Source organism: Anser anser, assembly GCF_964211835.1.
Source record: "Anser anser genome assembly, chromosome: 3".
Lineage (NCBI taxonomy): Eukaryota > Metazoa > Chordata > Aves > Anseriformes > Anatidae > Anser > Anser anser.
Genome location: NC_139722.1, coordinates 40,820,453 through 40,842,679, shown reverse-complemented (window position 1 = coordinate 40,842,679; position 22,227 = coordinate 40,820,453). Strand labels below are relative to the sequence as shown.

At 36.2% G+C, this 22,227-nt stretch overlaps 1 protein-coding gene across 4 annotated transcripts in view; it reads left to right on the top strand.

The window, feature by feature from the left end:
* Positions 1–22,227, top strand: part of MAP3K7 (mitogen-activated protein kinase kinase kinase 7) — a 51,253-nt gene that overhangs the window by 6,162 nt on the left and 22,864 nt on the right. For all 4 annotated transcript variants that reach the window (XM_083831368.1, XM_083831367.1, XM_083831366.1 and 1 more), the window contains exons 2-11: positions 5,910–6,020; positions 7,597–7,662; positions 8,602–8,647; positions 9,498–9,636; positions 10,762–10,886; positions 14,649–14,777; positions 16,963–17,093; positions 17,512–17,593; positions 18,768–18,919; positions 19,589–19,748. In XM_083831368.1, the coding sequence (XP_083687494.1) occupies positions 5,910–6,020; positions 7,597–7,662; positions 8,602–8,647; positions 9,498–9,636; positions 10,762–10,886; positions 14,649–14,777; positions 16,963–17,093; positions 17,512–17,593; positions 18,768–18,919; positions 19,589–19,748 (1,141 nt within the window). The remainder of the gene's footprint in view (positions 1–5,909; positions 6,021–7,596; positions 7,663–8,601; positions 8,648–9,497; positions 9,637–10,761; positions 10,887–14,648; positions 14,778–16,962; positions 17,094–17,511; positions 17,594–18,767; positions 18,920–19,588; positions 19,749–22,227) is intronic.

The window sequence follows — 22,227 nt, the reverse complement described above, 5'->3', positions numbered from 1 at the left end:
AACTAGATATGAAATCTAGGTGCTAGTGGGATTGCTTATGGTGTTTTTAGGGTTTGTATGAAGTTTTTTTCATTGCTTTATAAATCCTGGAAAGGGCAAGCAACGTTTTGAGTTGGGTTGAGCACCAGTAAAATAAACTTAACCAAAGACCTCGGCTGTAAGAATTGGCAGATCTGAACTCCTTCCTAAAAGTTCTGCCAGGATATTGGCCACAGTCATTTATGGCACAGGGCCGATTTGCTTCAACCTACTTAATAAAGCATAGCAAATGCAGGGAAACTAAAGCTGGAATTTGAGGCTGGAATGATAGAAAATTTAGGGATATATTTAAGGGGCTCTAAACTGTTGTTCATGGCTTCTTTTGGCACTTTTTTATGCGTGTCTTTTCCATATGTTGTACAGGCAGATGTGTGAAAAACTAAAAATATTAGTGTGTTTTTAGTACTGCTGCAACTCTGGTAGATAAAGAGAAGTTAACACATTTAAAATGTTCCTGTTTTCACAAAACACGGTCAAACTTTTTTTTTGCCCTCCATCATGCATTGTGTCTGAAGCTTGAAAGATCCATGAGTTTCACTGGACCTTTCATTTCCAGATATGCCAGCAACAAAAGGGACAGACATACTAAAGATAATTTTGAGACTGCTCTCTGTTTGGAAGCACAGGTTTGGTTTGGTTTTGTTAATTTTGAACTGCTTGTCTTTCTTCCTATAATCATAAACAAAAATGTCATGTAGGTAGTGCAAATTATGAAGACAATTCTCCAAAGAATACTACGTATGCTATCCAGGGAGCTATTGTATTTTATTCCTGCCTTGCATATCCAGCAAAGCCTTTTTAGAAAGAAAAGCACTAAGTATACAACATGCAGAGCTAAATGATATGGACTCTTCATGGAGAGGGATAAAAACTATTTCTGTATCTTCATATTTTTGAGTAAATAGAAGGCCTCTGCAGCTAATACAAAATCGAAACTCTGGAAGGATTAATTTCAACATTTGATAGGGGAATAGTGTGCCCCTATAGTATAAACTTAGATGCATTTTTCTTGTTTTACTGGGAAAGTGTAGGGGGACCACTGTTCATGTCCCTTAGGACAAAATACATCCTTAACAGCTTAACATATCTGCAGTCTCTTATTTCCTGCATGATTTCTAGTCTACATACTTACCAGTCAGTATAGTCTACATACTTACCAGTCAGTGTCATGTATCTTTGTTTATGTACAGCATTTGATACTATTTGTACACAGGGGCAGAGGTAATGTTTGTTCCACGGATCTTGTATGGTTCATATTCTTTAAATAAGATTCTAAATACGTTATCTAAATACAAATGGTGATCTCTTTTGCAATGTTGTTTTATCACACGTTACAATGCAACTTTACTAGTATGGCTTTTGTAGGGAGAGGAATACATTCATACATAGTTTTTAATCTATAAAGCTCTTTGAGCATTTCTGCCAGTTTAAAATGTGTTAGTGTCACGTATTAACTCAGTGATTCTTGACAAGTTCTATTATGTGGGGTAGCAGAAGCACCAGTGTTATCCATTTCTAAACCTGTCATCTGCCCTGTATTTCCCTTTTCTTCTTATAAGATATTTAAAGGGCCAAGGCCTTTTACCAAAAGAATGTGTTTATTTTTAGATCATTTTCCAAACATACACAGTGCTACAGATCAACTGCTGTTTATTGATTTGTTGTGTCAATAATTCCATTAACTGTGCTTCATATAATTCAGAATATGCGCTACTGCCCAAACATATGGTGTGGCACCAATAGCAGGGGACAAGAAGGAATGAGCATGAAGAAACTAAAGTTCAGGCAGCGCTTCCCTTCTGTGCTATTAAGTTACTTAGTTCCAGTACACGGTGTTGAAGGAAACTTTACTTAGTTCATTTGTTAAACTGTTCTGACAAATTCCAAACTTGCTCCTTTAAAGAATAAGTTTGGCAAAAACTGAGAAGGAAGAAAATGAAATGGAAGTGGATTCCACCACTAGATCCATTGTGTTGATTATAAAGAATGTTTTTTTGCAATGAATAGGATACTTTTTCCAGATTAAGTAGGAAATACACAGGGGGATACCATACGTACTTGGTATACAACTTTAAGGTTGTATCCAATCCATCATTCCTCCTGACGGTTGCTCCTTCATATGTTGTGCTGGAGGCTGAGCTGCTTTAATGTAGAATTGAATCTTCTCTGTTTTCCCTGTCTCCCAGGTAAATATTTGTTTTGTTCATGTTCTCCCCTCAAGTTCAAGCCTCTGCACAAGCAGGCACAAGCCACAGATAAATTGGTATGGAACCTTGGCTGCATAGTCATTTATCAAACTCTTTTCACCAGCCATAAAATTTATGTATCTGATGATCTCTCACAGCCTTCCATTATGTAATTAAGATTTAGATTGCTTGGTAAACTTTTTTGTTTTTTTTTTTAAACAGTCTTTGGCAGTACTTCCTGAAGTGCATCTAATTCTTAGTATTTACTAATGGATTCTTGGTGTAAAACCAAAAAGTCATGGATTTATCTCTGGGGCACAGTATGCAGTTGCATTGGCTTATGTGCTGATTTTGACAGTGTGAAATGAAATGCAAGAGATACTTAGGCTTTTTTTCCTTGTTATATATATAATTTTATCTTTATACGCTTCATGAAAAAAATGTATTTAATATGCATATCGTTTATATTACACAAATGCAATAGCAAAATTGAAACTGTAATATATACATAATATATTTGTAGATATGTACACATACAAGTCGTTTCAGCAAGGAAAGATATAACTAGTGTCCCCCAAAGTAAACCTGATTTATGATAAACTGTTGTTTGTTTGTTTTCTCTCATGTTACTGGATTAAATGGAGCAGAGCCATAGTCAAAAGGCATGAAGGGTGTGAGTACGTTTAGAAAAGGAGCCTCACTCAGCCTTCCACCACAAGGTCAATTGTCTTCTGCTAAGACAAATCGTTATATGCACAATTCCCTTCCCCTAGGCCAGGAGGAAAGTTCTTCCCAGTTACTTGATCAGTTTGGGTTTCTTTGTGTTGTAGAGGAGCAGCAGACCTGGAACTGAATCGCTGCTGCCAGTGCAGCTCATCCCGCATGAGTTGCTCCGTGGCATCCTTCTCTATTTAATGGTATTTCCTTAGCGTTTCGGGGATGTAAGGAGGCTGCTAAGGTAAACGTGCTTGCACAGTAGGTTCTTTCTACATGCATAGTAAATCAGCACTTCTGCAAAGTGCAGACTTAGAGTGCACCCACAGATTGAGATTTTCTGTAAACTCTAAGTCTGGTTGTGCATTGTGAGGGGTGGCTAGAGGCACGGTAATAGACAGCTCTCTTATGCTGGTAGAAGAAGGTAGGGGCCTGCCAACACTGAGAATTTGGACATTTTTATTCAAAATGTGGTCTAAGTGAGAAGAGGAGATATCAAGAGAGACTTTGGTACTTTTCGGTCTTCAGGTGGTTCACCGTTTCCCATTTGTACCTATGTAGTTGTCATTCATATGGCTCTGAATTTCCAAACTTGCTTGTGGACTGCAAGAAAAGAGTTGGTGTCTGTTGCATCAAGAGAAGAGTCGTGGCCCTGCGCTAGCTGGAGAAAGTGGGTACAAGCAACAGGTCCCTTTTGTGTGGAGCAGAACTTGGCACATTGTGGATCTGCTGTGGCTGTCTTGTGGTAGGCTTGGTCTGTGAGCCACTGTTGTGGTGGGTAAGGGCGAGAAGCCAGGGCATCCTGGAAGGCAAAGTGTGCGCTGTAATGTGGAACAGAAAATATTTCTTTGTGTGTATTAAGGAAACCAGAAAAGGAAAATGTCATTGATCACCGTTCATGGGCAGCTGGCTCTTATAGCTGTGCATGACCTTTCAAAAAGATCTTGGGTACTTCCCCTTTCATCTTTCTTAATGCAAAAATCTTGCTTATTTTTTTTTTTCTTCACATTGGGCCTTTGCTTGTAGACTTTCTGATTTTAAGCATGAAATTGTAGCAGGTCTTGATCTATGTACCTGCAGCTTTATCCACCCCTGTTCTCAGGAGAACTCAGCCTCTGTTTATTTGGTATGAAAGCATGTAGCACACACCTCACCAGAGCATGGTTTATGTGCACAATAGGTCGCTGTGACACAGAGCCTGGCAGGTACTATCTTTGCATTGTTTCAGCACTGGCAATGTGCAGTTACTCACTGAACTCCAAACTCCATTTTTTTGTAAGAAACCATCCGGTTAAGGAGTGAATTCACTACCAAGTCTGTAAGAATCATTGTGATGTTTATAATGTGGATGCAATACCATGTTTGAACGTTTTGTGGGTCCTTTAATTATGTGGCATCTCTATATTTTAATTTTGAATATTCCTTTTGCTATTGTTTCCAAAAGATCTCTTCCCTCTTTGGTTGGGTAATGTAATAAATGAAAAGAGACTCTAGTGAAGATAATATTGGGAAGTGTGTTTTTCTCGATCCAAAATAATTTTGTGTGCGCGTTACCCATTTCAGGAAGACAGTAAAATTAAACTGCAGTAATAAACTGTTGTTATAATCTCATTTGTAAATGCTTCCACTCCACCCTCTGGTTTCTCTGCCCACTCCCTTTCACTTCTCTTCTCCTTCATCCTCCAAAAAAGCATTCATTGGATTAGAAGTGTCTGCCTTGTTTCTCTAGATGTGTGCAGATACTTGAAAATTAAGGGCTAGTAACATGAGCACAGAATGCTGTTAAAGCCATCAGCAAAGGAAGGCTGCTACCGCCAAATACAGAATTAGAGACCGACATACCAAGCCCATTGTCCCTTTCTTCTTTCCTTAACCTTCCCATCTGCTCCACCTTGCATTCCTTTGGACTTGGAGGAGCTCCCGTCCCTTAGCTTCTTTTATGCCGTTCTGTGCCTTACATGTTCTCCCCTTAGCCTCCCTTCCTTTCTCTTTCAGGTATATGTAACTACTAGCTTGTCTGTGCTTTCCTGTAGCAGCTAGAGTCACTGTTGGTGATGGTCTGGTTTCAACTTTAAATTTACATATGGATGTTTTGTTGTTTCTATATGTTGCTGGTTTGCTGGAAAGTGAAATTTCAATTTATAGTACTTTATAATTTGCCCATAACTGAAAGTAACCTCACAGAGGACATTTTTCTATATCCTGCTTTCATTCTCATGCTGAGTTTCAAAGAACTGGTAAAAATGATAACCTTCTTCACAACAGATGTTTTTGTTTTTAAAGGATTCTTGAATAATATAGTATGTAGAAGCTGCTACTACTGCTTCTGTGAAGTTACAGTGAAGACTTAGGGCTCCTGTCTTGCTTTGTATATCTTTAGGCAATGTGAACTCCGAACACAGGAGAAAGCAGGGATCAACAAAAATGGAGAAAGCATAGTTATGCAGATACTGTGCTTGCTTTCAGGACTCAGGAAAAATTTCCTGTTCTCACACTATTCAGGCACCTGTGCGAAAGTGGGAAGATAACTGAACACCTCACCCAGACTTTAGCATAGTTCCATACAGTTGTTTGGCAATGCACTTCCATTTCGGAAGTTTGACTTCCTATATTACTCACAAGCATAAAAATAATTGAGCAAGTAAAAATACGATTTCACTGGTCAAATCTGTAAAAACAAATTTGCCATCATTCCCCTAATTTTCTTCTGAGCAGATCTTGTTTGAAATAAATAAGATCAAGGTTTTCTGGAATACTGTTATTGAATTTCTTCTGTAAAAGATCTCTGGAGGAAGCTTAGGTATGCACGAGTTATGCTTTAACTGCATAATATTAAATTGCTGCTGTAAAACTCAATTTTGCGTGTCTTCAGTTTTCCAAGTTAAATTTATTTTCTATTTGTGAAGTTCTGGTCAGAAAATGAAACCATACCGAGTTTTAACTTAAGTATTTCATGTTATGTTATTCTAGGTTGTTGGAAGAGGAGCCTTTGGTGTGGTCTGCAAGGCAAAATGGCGAGCTAAAGATGTAGCCATTAAACAAATAGAAAGTGAATCTGAAAGAAAGGCCTTCATTGTAGAGGTACAGTAAGTTTGGTAAACACAGTTTTTTGCAAAGCTTGTTTTCTTTTTGTGTCAAATTCATGGGGACATTTAGAATATTTAAAACTGTGTCTGTATTGCAAAGTAAATGTGGTCAGTGGTACCCAGCACAGTCCTGGACTCCAGGTCATACAGAAAAGGACTCCTGTCAGAGCGTGCTGCTGCTCCTTTAGTTCACTCCCATAAAACCTGGAAGATAAGGGGGAAAAGGAGTGGGGAAAACACCAATTTCTGGTTTCTGTCCCAGTGTGGAGTTGGGACACAGACAAAATACCCAGCAGAGTCATGGAGCCGATTAATGCTTCCAGGTGCTAGAGCTTCTAGAGTTCAGGTCCATACTCAAAAAAATGTTTAAATATTCAGCGGTTTAAATAATTCTGTTATTTTAAGTGTAAGGTTATTAATGAGTGTCACTCATTTAAGGGCAAATCACTTTTATATTCAATGTCTACTTCTTTAGAAAGATCTTGAGCACTTCAGATACACTGATAAACTTCCATACATAGTATGTGTTAGAATTAAATGCTATCTAATTTAAATGAGGTGTATTGTGTTATGCTGCTTAGTAAGAATCTAGGATGTTCAAGGTATACAAATGTATTAAAAATGTAACTTTTAAGGGGTAAAGGAAGCATATTTGTAATAGGCCTACCTACATAAAAATGCTCTTCATTACTATTGTATGTTTTTAATGTTACTAATCTGGCTGCTTTAGTACCAAGTAGATCAGATCGCTTTCTCAGCATTTTTGTGTTGGAAAGAGATCTGAGAATCACAGAAATATTTTAATAATTATTGGGTTTTAGGAAGCCCTACACAGTGCAAGATTAAGATGTAATGCTTCATTCAGTTCTATTAGAACTTCTGAAGTGCACAGAAAAAGTAACATTAGCTCCCTAGAGTGGACTACAAACAACATAAGCTGCCTCAGAAGTCTGTGTAAAGGGGAAAAAAAATCCTTCTGCTTTTTCTTCTGTCTAGGGCAAAGAAGAATTCAGTGCAAAATAGTCTTGTCTCTGTAGCAGGCATGCTTAACACCATCAATTAGTACAAGCAGCAGTAAGCTCTTGGAAACTGTCACATTAATATTAAACCCGATGGCATATTTTATAGGCTTGTGGCTTTTTACACTTTTTTTTTTTTCCCAGAACAGTAGCTTCCTTTATTATGAATAAAGCCATTATGGTTCAGATTGTTTATGAGGTCAGACAGTCTGGATTCCAACACTGGGGACTCCAGGAAGAGCACAAAACCTTTAAAAAGCCAGAGTTAGAGTGCGTATGATTTGAGTGATCTTACTACACCATGAAAAAAAAAATCATTAAATTTAATTTCTCTAACATTTCTTTTGAATTCAGTTCCAGTTAGACACAAATCTAATTATATAAATTAAAATGCAAGCAGAGGCATTAGTCTTGTAATTTCTCAAATCGCTATCAAGGGTTATGCAGACAAATAAAACTATAATTGCTGTTGTTGTGTATGAATTATAGATGTGAATATAATGTTAGCTTTTTTTTCCCATGGTTTGAAATGACGTGTGATTTGTATTGCAGCTTCGACAACTGTCACGAGTAAACCATCCCAATATTGTCAAGTTATATGGAGCCTGTCTAAACCCAGTAAGTTATAGCTTTGTCAGTAAGACAAAGGGTGACTAGCTTACCATATGCAAGCAGCAATGCACAAAATGAAATTTATATACAAAGAGGGTGTTTTGTATATATTTGATATGTTTAAGCCACGATAATGCTTATTGACACAGATATAGAGACAGATCTGTAGGTTGGTTGATATTTTCAGGTTCGTGTCTCCTCCCGTCCTCTTACGAGAAATAAATTATTTCAAGAAAACCCCAAAAACTCTTTCTAAACAGTGGTTATATTTCAATTTGTAAAAATGGCATCTGGTATCTTACATACATAGTGTCATTCAGAACTACAGTTCTATTAATTGCAAATCAGCAATGCAAAACTAAAATTTATTAGCAACACATGAATCGTAGCATGTAAATCAGTTCCTGTTCTAATATATGCAGTTTTCAGGATTTGCTCTCTTTATGCCACAGCTGCAAACAGTCCCTCAAATTATGAAAGCAGAAGAGCAAATACTGTGACAGGACAGATATATGCATAACTAATTCTAGTGTGGAATGTATAATTGGTTAAAATAAGGATACATCTTTTTTTTTCTTAGAACTAGCTAATTATTTTGATGTGATATTTAAAACTGTTGAAAGCCACTCTAAAAAAATAGTAAAGGCAAATGAATTACACTTTGAAGACAGCATTTGATTTTCAGGATGGGAGCAGGAGGGAGAAAGTTTCCACTGTAAGTTAGGAAACGAGAATGCGCTAAGTATAAAGGTAATTTCTGTTTCTTATACGCAAATGTCTACCATTAACCCTGACTACGTCACAGATAAATTTTCCATTACCTTAGGCGTGGACACATTGCTTTTTTTTTTTTTAAAAGAAAAAAAAAGCTTTCCTTTAAGTTATAAAATCTGTTTTCTGCCCCTATATTTAAACATCCCTATTTTTTGTCCCCTCTTCGCAAAGGTGTGTCTTGTTATGGAGTATGCTGAAGGAGGTTCTCTGTACAATGGTGAGTATCATTTCAATATGATGTCTTACTGGAGCTGAAGTACTGGTGTTAGTGAAAATATTACCTAGAATATAAAGTTGTTTCATACATATGTCTTAACAGATTTTTAAAGGGAAAACGTGCTTCTAAAAACTACTTTTCAGTCTGTCAGTGTGTTTTTGATAACAGTTTGTTATTGTTTGTACGAGTCATTGAAGGTTTTCCATTGGGAAACTTCATCTGAAAAGGATTCTCCCTTGTAAATTCCCTATGTAGTTGTTTAACATAGATTTTAGCAGGGATAGCCCAGAACAGGCAACATCTTTCATATTCATAGAATCATTGAATGGCTTGGGTTGGGAGGGACCATGAAGATACTAGTCAAGTTCCTACCCCCCTGCTGTGGGCAGGGACACCTTCCACCAGATCAGGCTGTCCAGGGCCCCATCCAGCCAGGCCTTGAACACCTGCAGAGCTGGGACATCCGCAGGTTCTCTGGGCAACCTGTTCCAGTGCCTTCCCACCTTCTGAGTGAAGAATTTCCTCCCAACATCTAATATAAATCTCCTCTCTCTTAGTTTAAAGCCATTACCCTTGTGCTAGCATTAACTGCCCAAGTAAAAAGTAAAATATTGTTACTGGGTGTTAGAATTCTAACATAAAATATTATGAAAGACATACTAAAACTTAGACATTATTTTGACATTTCCATAAATTAAAATATCCTTTTGCAAGCTGTTAAAGCTTCAGTGATGAAATATTGTTAATTACTTAGATGCCATACAGCTTTCTGATTGGTATGTTGTTAACCCTATTGTATCTGTTGTAATATGCAATAAAGTTCTTTTTAGTTTGTGCCTTTGTTTTGCAGTGCTACATGGTGCTGAACCTCTGCCTCATTATACTGCTGCACATGCAATGAGTTGGTGTTTACAGTGTTCCCAGGGAGTGGCGTATCTCCACAGTATGAAACCAAAGGCTCTAATTCACAGAGACCTGAAACCACCAAAGTAGGTTTATGGCTTATATTTCTTTTTTTTTTCTTAAAATTTGAGTAGAAAATCATTTCTGATAATCTCATTGTATATGACACAAATGCCTTTAATTGATACTAAATGTATTGGATGTACTGTATTCTAAATGAAGGCTGTGCCTTTGAAACTGCAGTTACAGAGGGATGGTGCATGGTTCAGGAAACAAACTAATCACTTGCTTTCAGTTAAACTGAAACTGGAAAAACATCCTGCTCCTGCCTTTCCTCAAAGAAGAGGATTTTGATAGGGACAGGTCTCCTATTCAAAGTCATTTAAAATGTCACAGTTTTACAGTGGGTTGTGCTGTTCACTAAGAGAACATTAGGTGGGGGATTGCTTGATTGGTTGATTTTAATATTGTATTTAATCTGATATCATCATACATAATCTGTCGTGATCATCCTTCTCTATCCCCGTCCTCCAGCCCATTTCACTACCCCTAGCCAGAATCTCTCAACATTTTCCACCAAAACAAAAATGAATAGATTTCTATCCAGTCAGTTTTTTGATCTGATTCATCTGACAGCTTCAGATCTGGTTCTACAGGTTCAGTGGAAACAGAGATTTGCAGAATCACTTTTGGTAGTAGCCAGCAGTTTTACCAGATAAAACCGTAATGTGAAGTCACACTTTGAATCTTGAATTCTGTCCTGTATACCCACTTTTGATTTAAAGAGCTGTTAAAATGTAGCTTCAAGTTCTTTCATTTAAATAACTACATTGACTGATATTAATGGGAGTCTTGGTCATCATTCTTATGCCAAAATTGTTAAAGTACTTGTTTTTTACTCTCTGGCATCTGAAAGATTAATTTTGTCAATGTATGCTTAGTGGATTGCTATGCCTAAAGATATATATTTAAAATCTAGCATATAGAAATATGAATAAATTACAATGTGTATTTGGTTATTTAAAAACTATTTTGTATGCTCAGATTAGGCACAAGTGACTTTACTTATTTCTCAAATTATAAAACGAGAGCATTGAGAAGCACAGCCTTAGATATTCAACTGTATTAGAATGATAGCCATCGGGATAAAAATTCAGTGTTTTATTACCAGACTATTTCATCCTACAATTTTTTTTTTTTTCCCTTGACAGTTTGCTCTTGGTAGCTGGGGGGACAGTTCTAAAAATCTGTGATTTTGGTACAGCCTGTGATATTCAAACACACATGACCAACAATAAGGGAAGTGCTGCATGGATGGCACCTGAAGTTTTTGAAGGTAACAATAATTATGATGTCGTTATTATGCATTCTTTCTAGGGATGCAACTTTTAATTTATTTGTATAGGAAATAAGAACATCTTTTAATTTATACTTCTATTTCAATCAGCGTATTAAAGTTTGAAACAGCTGAAAGACTCTTGGTAGAAGTCTAACTTTTATTTTAAAATCTTTATGATTGTATACTGCCAAATAATTATGCAGAGTTTCAAAGAGCAGCACCAGACAGACTATCATGTTACCATTAAATAGTTAATCACGTGAATATGTGGGGCCTTTGTTTGTGTCATTTCCAAGGCTTATATAAGGGATACCTTCAGATAGCTGCTGTTTCTTATTTTATAACTACATAAAACATACCCAGAGGGCTGTTTCGCCAGGATTGTGCTGTTTCTGAGATTCATAAGTAATTTCAAACTCTTCTGACATTTAAATATGCTGTCATTACTTTCATTCCCTATTCTGATCAGCTTTTATCTTTAGAATTTGCCTGTTAGTGTCTCTAAATTGAACATAATTGCCTTCATTTTCAACCCTCCACTTTATTGTAACTACATCTTGTCTGGTTTTCTTCATGTTTCTTTCCTAGTTTTGCTCGTCTCTAGAGGTTTGATGTACTTCCTCTTGCCTGCATGCTTGTTATTAACAATTAATTTAGTTAAGTAAGAAAGTAAGCTATTTCTTAAGCTGGAGAAGACAGATGACAGTTGATAATTAGATAGGTATAATTGTTTTATGATTATTAGAGAAATAATACAGTCATCGTTAGATTGCAAATTAAACACATTTTACCCAGTCAATACCTTAAATTATTGTGATTAGCGCAGAGGGGTCTGGAGGTGTCATCTTCCTGTTTTAGGAAGCAGATGTCCTGTTTTGCTACGTTTTGCAAGTGCCTCTGGTGCAGTGGTTTCCCAATTTGTGGATCCAAATGGCTTCTTTTCTTTTACTGTCCTTGTTCTAGAGAGAAGCAGCAAATTATACATGTCAACAGTTAGCAGGTTTCAAAGGTGCTCCCTTCTGAGCACCACCTTTGGAGCTTTTGTTTTGAAGGTACCTTATTCTTCCTGATGTTACTCAGAGGACCCACCTAAAGGTGATTCTGTTTCACTTTGGTGCCTAAAAATTTTCCACTATATCACTTTATATCAGGGAACATACAGTATTTCTTTAACTCTAGCTAGAAATGCTTCATCTCTTAACACTAGTTTATTATTAAATTAAATTATATACATTAGAGATGTTTATTCTTTTATAAGTAATCAACTGCACTATCAGTGTTAAAGCTAGATTTTTTTGAGTGGAAAAAAATAATCTAAAACAGATTTTGAAATAAATACATTGTAGTAGGGATTTACAGTGCTTATCCTAATTCCCGTTATATGAATGCAACAAGGCAGAACAAAGAAATCTTGTATTGCAGATTTATTGCTGGATGGCAGCAAAAGCCTTCAGTTTACATTTGGCTTTATGTACTTTTTTTTTCTGAAAGCTTTTACTGATAATGCCACAACCCTTCATACAAGTATATGTAAAAAGGAAAGACAAAGGAATCTAGTAATTTCTGTGTTGCAGCATATCAAATTACTCTTGAGGCAGCGATTAAGCAGTACTAAAATTATGTCAAAATCATTAAGCTTGTTTGCATATACTACTGCATCAGAAATCAGCAAAATAAACACTGATATTATTTTAGTGTTGTTTTAGTACTGAGTTTTAGATGAGAAATATAAAGGCACAAGAAGTATCTCTTGTAGATGTCAGTGATCATTGAAGTAATGCTCTAATATTATGATTTTTCCCCCAGTTTTAAGGATTAGGGCACCTGGACCCTTATAACAGATCAAACAGTCTAAATGAAAATAATGTCATCTAGATCAGGATAAAGTGAAACAGAGCAAGTACTCCAATCTCTGCACTCCCTTCACTCCCTTTACAAGAAACTGTTTTAAAATGCTTTGGGATAATTGGATACATTGAGGAATGATGGTATGCATCTGTTATCCTACCTGGCTCTGTTATGTAATGAAACACTGTAGATTGTTCTCTCTCTATGATACTGGTTTTGGACTATCACTTCAGAATTAGTTCTCAGCCACAGAATAAAATTTCTGCGTTTAAACAGGAGAATTGCATTACGTCCCTGTCGTGGGCTGTCTGTCTCCCACTGTGTGCCACATGGGATCTTCACTCCTTCATTGGGACCAAGCAACTTTTTTCTGCTTTAGAAGGCTGTCTCCACTGAAAAGTGACTTCATCTGATCTTCGGATCTGTCCAACAAGGAGCTTGAAAGTTGTCCCTTTCTTCTTGCCATGCAGAGGTCTTGACTACAAAGGAGAGAGGGAGTGAGCTCCTTAGTGCTTTGCTCCACACAGCAGTATTAAAGCTCTTGCTGGGCTCCCATCTTGCCATTGCTAGGGAGAATGACTAGCAAAAACAGAGTGCCTAAGACAGGGTTGAATGTATAGGTAGATGGAAGTGCTGTGGCTGCACAGGTACAAAGACTGCCATTGTTAACAGCTGCCTTTTGAAAAAAAAAAAAGCTGACTGATGAAGCTAATGTTGTTATTCCCCTTCAGTAACTTTTAAATTAATTTGCCACTTTCAGCTACTTTGATACAGGTATAAAGGCTTTCAGAGATACCAAGTTCTTGTGAGTCTTGTGAAATCAGTAGCTGTGAGAAGTTCAAATTAGTTGTGCTGCTTAGAGAGGACTTCTGGTTACATGGCTGCAGCCTGTTCATTCTGTTTCATTCCCAGACTGGTCAGTCTGCAAGAACTGATCTGAGAGCATGCTGCTTTCCTTGCACAGTTTGTCAGAGGTCTGCAGACCAGAGGAGGATGGCTCATAGGTAGTGTAGAGCCTGTTGCAACTGGGTGTTACAAAATAGGTATCCACAGGAGACTAGAATTCATTAATTCTGCTGCTTATGAAATGATTTGTTTCAGTGATGCTTTCTGATTATGTATTAACAACAACAACAAAAATTCTTGGCCATTCAATGCCAATTTTGATCCTTGCTTGAAGACATGAGAAAATCCCTATCACTTGTATTTATGCATGTACTATCACATCCTTAATCATTCACATTTGTTTTATTTGTATGAGGTAGGGTTACAGTCTTCCTTTGTAGCCTATGAACATTCTTATTTGTTATTCTATATGAACTGTATGTCTTCTGCACTTATAACAGGAAGCTAAGAAATATTCAACTTGTGATCAAAACTTAATTTAAATAATGACATGACAAAAAGTAAAAATAATAAACAGGGAGGATAAGATTGTGAAAAACTGGGGAATCTGCTGATTTGTTCATATGGTAACATTGGTTCTGCTAAAGATGTTTAGTTAAGAGCGATGGATATGGCAGATATTTTTATTGGCTGACATGACTAATGTGGAAGAAGCAAGTTCAACAGCAATACTTATAATAATCAGTTAAGTTCTAAATTCAAGAGATCTTTGAAATTTAACAAATTGCATATGATATTATATAACAAAACTGACACATTTTATAATTTCGGGGTGAAAAGGACTGATTTCAAGAGAGGCATTCTTAATGATCAGTCATATGATTTCAGTCTTAAGTTAGCAGCTTAAGCAGTTCTAAACAGCTTTAGATTTATTTTTTTTTTTCCTCAGGAAAGCAAATATGAGGTAAAAAAAAAAGCATATAGGGCTGTTTTTCATCTGAAATTGTACTTATTTTTAGTGTGCTCTATATAAAAGAGACAGATTATATTGCTGATTTCTTTCAGGTAGCAATTACAGTGAAAAATGTGACGTTTTCAGTTGGGGTATTATTCTCTGGGAGGTAATCACCCGTAGGAAACCTTTTGATGAGATTGGTGGTCCAGCTTTCCGCATAATGTGGGCAGTTCACAATGGTGAGTTGAAAATTTTTATCTGCATTTGAAGTTGTATATTTGACCTATAAATTTGCTAAACATTCTTAAGTGTGCAGATTTAAATTATTAGTTTTTCAGTTTTATATTTCATTAAGCAAGCACTTTTGTCGTAAAGATTTAATATTAAGACACTGGTGCTTTTGTATCAGTTCTGTTTTTTGTGTTATTTGGCTGCTGCAATGTTTGCATTGAAGTGTGGTGTCCCTCAGGGGTCTGTCTTGGGACAGGTACTGTTTAATATTTTGATCAGTGACATAGACAACAGGATCAGGTGCACCCTCAGCAAGTTTGCAGATGACACCAAACTGAGTGGTGCAGTTGATACAACAGAAGGAAGAGATGCCATCCAAAGGAACCTGGACAGGCTAGAAAAGTGGGCCCACATGAACTTAATGAGGTTCAACAAGTCCAAGTGCAAGGTGCTGCATCTGGGTCGAGACAATCCCAGACATGAGGACAGACTGGGAAGAGAACTCATTCAGAGCAGCCCTGCAGAGAAGGAGTTGGGAGTTCTGGTGGACAAAAAGATTGACATGAGCCAGCAGCGCATGCTTGAGGCCCAGAAGGCCAACTGCATCCTGGGCTGCATCAACAGAGGAGTGGCCAGCAGGTGAAGGGAGTTGATTGTGCCCCTCTGCTCTGCCCTTGTGAGGCCTCACTTGGAGTACCGCGTCCAGGTCTGGGGCCCCCAGCACAAGAAGGACGTGGAGCTGTTAGAGAGGGTCCAGAAGAAGGCCATGAAGATGATCAGAGGGCTGGAGTACCTCTCATAAGAAGAAAGGCTGAGAGAGCTGGGGATGCTCCTAGAATATCCTGAGTTGGAAGCGATCCACAAGGATCACTGGATCCAACTAGCTCTGCACAGGACCACCCAAAAATCAGACTATGTGTCTGAGAGCATTGTCCAAATGTTTCTTGAACTCCAGCAGGCATGGTGCCGTGACCTAGGGAGCCTGTTCCGGTGCCTGTCCACCCTCTCAGTGAAGAACCTTTTCCTAATATTGAGACAATAATGTTCCTAATAATTTTCAGCCTGGAGAAGAAAAGGCTCCAGGGAGACCTCATTGCAGCCTTTCAGTACTTAAAGGGGGCTTACAAAAAAGATGGAAAGCGACTTTTTACATGGATAGTGATAGTACAAGGGGGAATGGTTTTAAACTAAAAGAGGGGAGATTTAGATTAGATGTTGGGAGGAAATTGTTTGCTCAGAGGGTGGTGAGGCACTGGCACAGGTTGCCCAGAGAAGCCGTGGATGCCCCATCCCGGGAAGTCTTCAAGACCAGGTTGGATGGGGCCTTGGCCAACCTGATCTAGTGGGTGATATCCCTGCCCATGGCAGGGGGTTGGAACTAGGTGATCTTCAGGGTCCCTTCCAACCAAAGCCATTCTATGATTTCCTGCTACGTAAAATTACAAATGAAATAATGAACAAACAAGGGAGAAAAGCTATGGCTAATATATCTTTAAATACTGACTGCTTTCTTTGCAAAATGTCGCTACATCTCATGTGTTAAACACAACTGGATGTCTATTAATTGTACTTGCTGAAAAGTAAAAAGGGTAGAAATTGGAACCAAAACCAGATGAATAGATTATATTTTACTTCAAGTGTAGTATATAATTGAAAATGTGCAGAGTCCGTGGAAAAAGTCATCCAAAATTGATGCTTCTGTCAAACTTATTAATGCTTACTAATTTTTCAGGAAGTTCTTATGAGCAAAAGCAGCCTTAAAAGTACTTTATTTATTTATTTGTTTGTTTGTTGCGAGTTCAGCATTAAAAATCAAACGCTTCCTAGCTTGGACTAGAGCTTTACTCGTCAGAAAGCTGTAATATATTCATGTGTCATTTTAATTACCACTGCAATACATTGTATTTGGTCAGTCAGTGAATTTATTCAAACCACTATTGAAGGAAAAGTTTCATTTTATTTCTTGTTTGTATGTACCTGTAACTTGTATGTGGTGCAAACAATTGAACTTTTGTTGTCAGTTCTTTGTTTGAAAGACAGAAAAATCAAGTACAGGCCAGTTCCATCAGACTACAACTAACTATACATTTTCTTCTATTTGTTTAGCAAAATATCAGACAGAGGTTATTCACTGTCAGTCTTCTTACAGTCTGCTTAACAAATTAATTGTTGTTTTTCTAATTTCAATTATAGGTACTCGGCCACCACTGATCAAAAACTTACCTAAACCAATTGAGAGTTTAATGACCCGTTGTTGGTCCAAGGATCCCTCACAACGACCTTCCATGGAGGAAATTGTTAAAATAATGACACACTTGATGCGGGTATAACACTTACTTTAGTATCTTAATCATTTCTTAACCTGTTAGGTTTGGAAGTTGAATTACAACAGGTATGCCTTTTAACTCACTTTAAAGGCAGGCTCATGTTTTCTCTCTCCTTCTCTTTTTGATTAAAAAGAAAAATTATTGTGGTAAAAGAAAAAGAGAGTTATTTCTTTCCTTATGGGAGGTGTATAGTATTGCATTTATAACAAATATGTGGAAATTAATAACAGGAGTCATAGATGTATTTTAATGTATTACTTAAAATAATTGGATTTACTTCTATATAAACACTTGTAATTGTGTATAATATATGATTTGTTATATTTATGAATTATTTCATGAACTACTAATTGAATTATTTTAAAGCAATTTTAATCACTTTTTATTATTATTAAAATACTGCTTTTTTTCACAGTACTTTCCAGGAGCTGATGAACCTCTGCAGTATCCTTGCCAGTATTCAGATGAAGGCCAAAGCAACTCTGCCACTAGTACAGGTACAGTTGTATAAATAAAAGAAAGCACCGTAAAGTGATACAGATGGATTATAAAGCACACTTCTATGTTGATTTTGAAATTAAAGTAGGAAAGGTAACCTTTCCAAAATCTTAAGTGTTGGCAGGAATCCATTTTTTTGTTAAGACTTTGTTAAGACATCATATTTATATTGTTCTCAGACAAATAGTTTTGCTGAAGCATACAGGTTGTCTTACTGGAAAACAAGCATATAATAAAAGCTAGCTCAGAACGTCCAACTTTAAGGTCTCCTTTTTGTTCCCATGAAGATTGCTAGCAATTGACACTTCCAGTCATGTGTAATGTGTAGGAGCTGACATCTTTAAATTTTTGACTGTTCTTGAAAGCTGTACCTGCTCTCAGTTATGATCTCTACAGTTTAAATTTGTAGTTGTTTTATGTTCAGCTGCAGTAAGTACAGAAGTTTAAATGAAGCACAAGGAAATCACTAGAAAGGGGAGCAAAACAAAATGTAAGCTGGGCTTTCAAGTAGTCCTTGCCCCAGAGAAATCCTTTTGCTAGTAGACAATAAGATTGTTCAGTCCTCTGATTTTATAGAATACAGTTTTCCCACTTCAGTAGTTAGTAATCTAAAGTGTCTTCACCTTTTGCTGCTTGATTTGTTTTTTTTCCCATCTCCAAATTGCTGTTATTTTGAACGAAGTTTCATTGGCTACTTTGCAACTCAGTGACCTGCAAATTACATTACAAAATCTTTTCAGCCATAGCATTTTACTGACTTTATCTTGTGTTCTCCACCCTTCAGCACATGATTTTAAGATATGATTTATTACCTTACACTACAAAGAAATATTGCTTGTTATTTTTCAGGTATTTGTGCTCCTCTGTAGTAAATGATGGACCTTTTCAATAGTTGTGAATGATGTTGCTGGTTGTGTTGTTAATTTACCATCTACTCTAATTTCAGAACAAGCTAAAGACTGACCTCAAATATCATTGTAGTACTTAGTTGTATGTTCTTTCCTCCACCCACTCCATTTTACTTTATTATTATTTGTGGATCTGTTGCAGTCTTGCATTTTGTTAAAAGCTTTCAAAAGAGTTGCTCTACGGCAAAGTTAAGCTGCTGAGAATGTTTGAAGAAATGCACGTTAGCATTTTTAATGTAAATTTGACCTTATTACTGATTTCTAGGTTCATTCATGGACATCACTTCTACAAACACAAGCAACAAGAGTGATGCTAACATGGAACCAGGTGACTTCCAAGGAGCTTCTACCAATGACACTATTAAACGTTTAGAATCAAAATTGGCACAGCAAATGAAAAATACAGCCAAGCAGCCGGTAAGCAAACGTCTCCAGTTTTGAGCCATAATAGAAGTGGACAAAGATGGACAAAAGTGTTGCAACTGCTATAAAGCATTAGTCTTTTTAAGCTTTTAAAGCTATAAAGTCTTTTCTTTCAAGTATAGTACAGTATTGGAGTCAGTTACTTACAGGAAAAGAGCATGAAAGGGGATGGAAAAATACTGAATGATTCCAAAAATATGAACTGGAAGGCCCTAATAAGGTATCTCCTATGAAATCCAAAAACAGTTCATTTAAGGGGATTCATTAGGTTAAAAAATATGTATATTTGCATATCATTGTCTGAAGTTAGAACCAGAAGTTTAGTGTGACATCTATGTGAATTTTGAAAACACTATTTTATTTCAAGTAGGATGGAAAAAAACAATATTATCTTGTGACAATACTGTCCTAATTCTCCTCAATTTGAATGCAACTAAAGTTAATTATTTTGAAAGTTGCAAGATGCAAGATATTTGGTTCTTAAATGACACTTTTGTGTTTTTAACATTTTCTAAAATTTTCTAAATTTTTGACTTGTTTTTAAAATCTGTTATAGAAAATATCTATGTTATAGAAATTATTTTACCCTACATACTGAGCATATCATGGAAGGGCTTCTGCAGAATTTTTTTCTTTCTCTTTAAAATGTAACTATTGAAACAGGGTGAACCTGGCCGTTTGAGTTTACCCCCATCTCGTGGGAGCAGTGTGGAGAGCTTGTCAGATGTTCGTGGGCGACCACAGTCAGCCCTTGTCTCAGGAGAAGCGAAAAGGATGAGTGCTGACATGTCTGAAATAGAAGCAAGAATACCTTCTACCACAGGTAAAATTATGTTTGGGAGACAGAGTAAGGAATTGGTAAGAAGAAAATAAGTAGGATTTTTTTTAAGACAATCTTAGAGAAGGTTAATAAAATTAGCCATATGAAAATACTTTAACTTTTCATGTAGTCTTTATTGTCCTTTATTAGTTGTGGGGGAAAGTTACTTCATTCACTGTTGTATATTCAACTGCCAGACAGGTTGAGTACTTTAATTAGGTACTTATAAGGTCAGGGAAGAGATTACTATTGTCGAATTAGACTTTCACCTTTCTAAAATCATTGTGAGACTTCTAAATATCAGTCTAGTTCCAAATGCACAAGCTTTATCCTTTGCATCTGAAATAATGTTTTTCCATCTCGTTCCATCACAATTATTTCTAAAATAACATTTTCTTCAAGGTTATTCCTCTAGTACTTAAAAATGAAGAGGTAGGTTTAAAGTTCAGCATGTTCCCAAATAACTTTTAAAATTCACTTTGACATATCTCAAAAAGATAAACATTTTATTCATCAGATGAACAAAGCATTGGTATCTTTTGTTTCAGAAATAGTAATAAATAGCTTCAGATGCTTTATTTCAGGTAGCTATAAATTGTTGTATCTAAATCCTTGAGTCCTTGAGTGAATTAGAATTTATGCGCAAGTATAAATACTTAATTTTATGGTGAAAGCAATCTTAGTTCTTCCCAAAAGATTGAGTTAATAAAAATGTGTATACTTGGCAAACACTTTCTTGTCTGTTTTCTTCATCAAGGATATTGTTTGTTAATCTATGCGAGCTTTAAGTTTTTCATATCTGGAACTCTTTATTTAAATCTGTGGTTATATACCATAATCAGACAAAATTACTTTGGTTAGTCCAGAGTTATGTAGTTGATCTAATATTTCTCTACCAATCTGATAATTAATCAAGGAACTGTAAGGAGTAAGGAAATATGCATTATATCCTGATTTCTTTTGCACAACAATGATTTTACTGTTGTTCATTATATTATGATTATTCCAGGATCTTGTTTTATTAAATACTGAAGAGACTCATAGGTTAATATTATCTTGCCCTATATACTTTTCACTTCTATGTTCTTATTTTAAAGCCTTATTCCAAGATTTGTCTTTTGTATTGTCAGTCTTTGACTGAATGATTGTGCAACACTTCTCACCCTGAATATCCCTAAAGGTTTCCTAACACAGACAGCAGCTGTGTACTTACCTGATAATAATAATATGCGTTTTTATTTTAAAATGTCAGGACTCACTTTAGTCACTGACACTCTAAAGTCAATGTAAAGTTTTGACATTAGCGAAGATAACTCTGGCCTTCCTTTTGTGTGAGTTTTTAATTTTCCTGGTTTGTCTTCCTTAAGTACATTGTTTTGAATAGTAACCATTATTTCAGAATATTTTAAGTTTTTTGTTGTTGTTGTCATTGTGACTGTAAGGTTTCTTCTTGAAACAAAAGAATATATTGAATATAGTAGAGTTTGGGGTGGGTTTTTTATTTGTTTTTCTTTTAATTACTTCATGCAGTAGACTACTAGAAATCGGGTCAAACCCATCTGACCATACCTTTTTCAGAAAGAGCTGAAATGGCGTTGTATGATTTTTTTGCTTTGTTTTTTAATCTTGTTAACTCTGTGACAGAAATAATATGTTGTGACTTGGGGAAAAAATTGTGACTGGGTGAGAATTGTGCTGTTGTTGAGAGTAAATAGTCAAGATTTTTTTAATTTTCTTGTTCCATCTATTGCTAGATTAAGTGTTTAGAGTAAATCACATAATACATGCCACTATTCTACGTTCAGTTTTAGATGAACGTGCTGCAACATTCTGCCTTTGGGAGCTGTATTTAGACTTTTCACTAAATGGAAACTTTATCTGTAGCTACTGAAGCAGTAGAATAATAATTAAGAAAACAAATTTTACTCCAAAGCATAGTATGTTTCTTGAACATCATTCAGAAATGAAAAGGTTTGTAGTGGTATCCAGTTTTCAAAACAAAAAATCTTCACTCAAAGGGCAAAATAACGGAAGGCAGGAATGTTTGTGCAATGTAGTAACAATAAGCATTTTTTTTCAGAAACAGGTTAGGTTTGCTTTAACAGGAGGTGATTCAAAGAAACAGAAGTATCCAACTTTTAATCTTGTTTATAAAATAGCTTATGCCCAGCACTAAAGAGGAAGTGTTACATAAGTTCAGGCAATCAAGAATTTATTCTGAATATACAGGTGATCTGAAATAATTTATTTTGTTCTCTGTTTGGATAATTACATTTGGTTTTCCCTTCTTGTTGCCATGCTGCTTTCTGTGTTTGACTTTTGTGTTGCTAACTATAACTAATTACATGGTGTTGTATTGATGGCTAGTTCTGTGTTTTTGCTTTTTAACAGTTGCTTTACTATGTGTAAGCATGAGTGGAAGGCAATGCAGTTTATTCTGCATGAAATATTTTTGCATGAACTACAGTTTAACAAAGTTTAT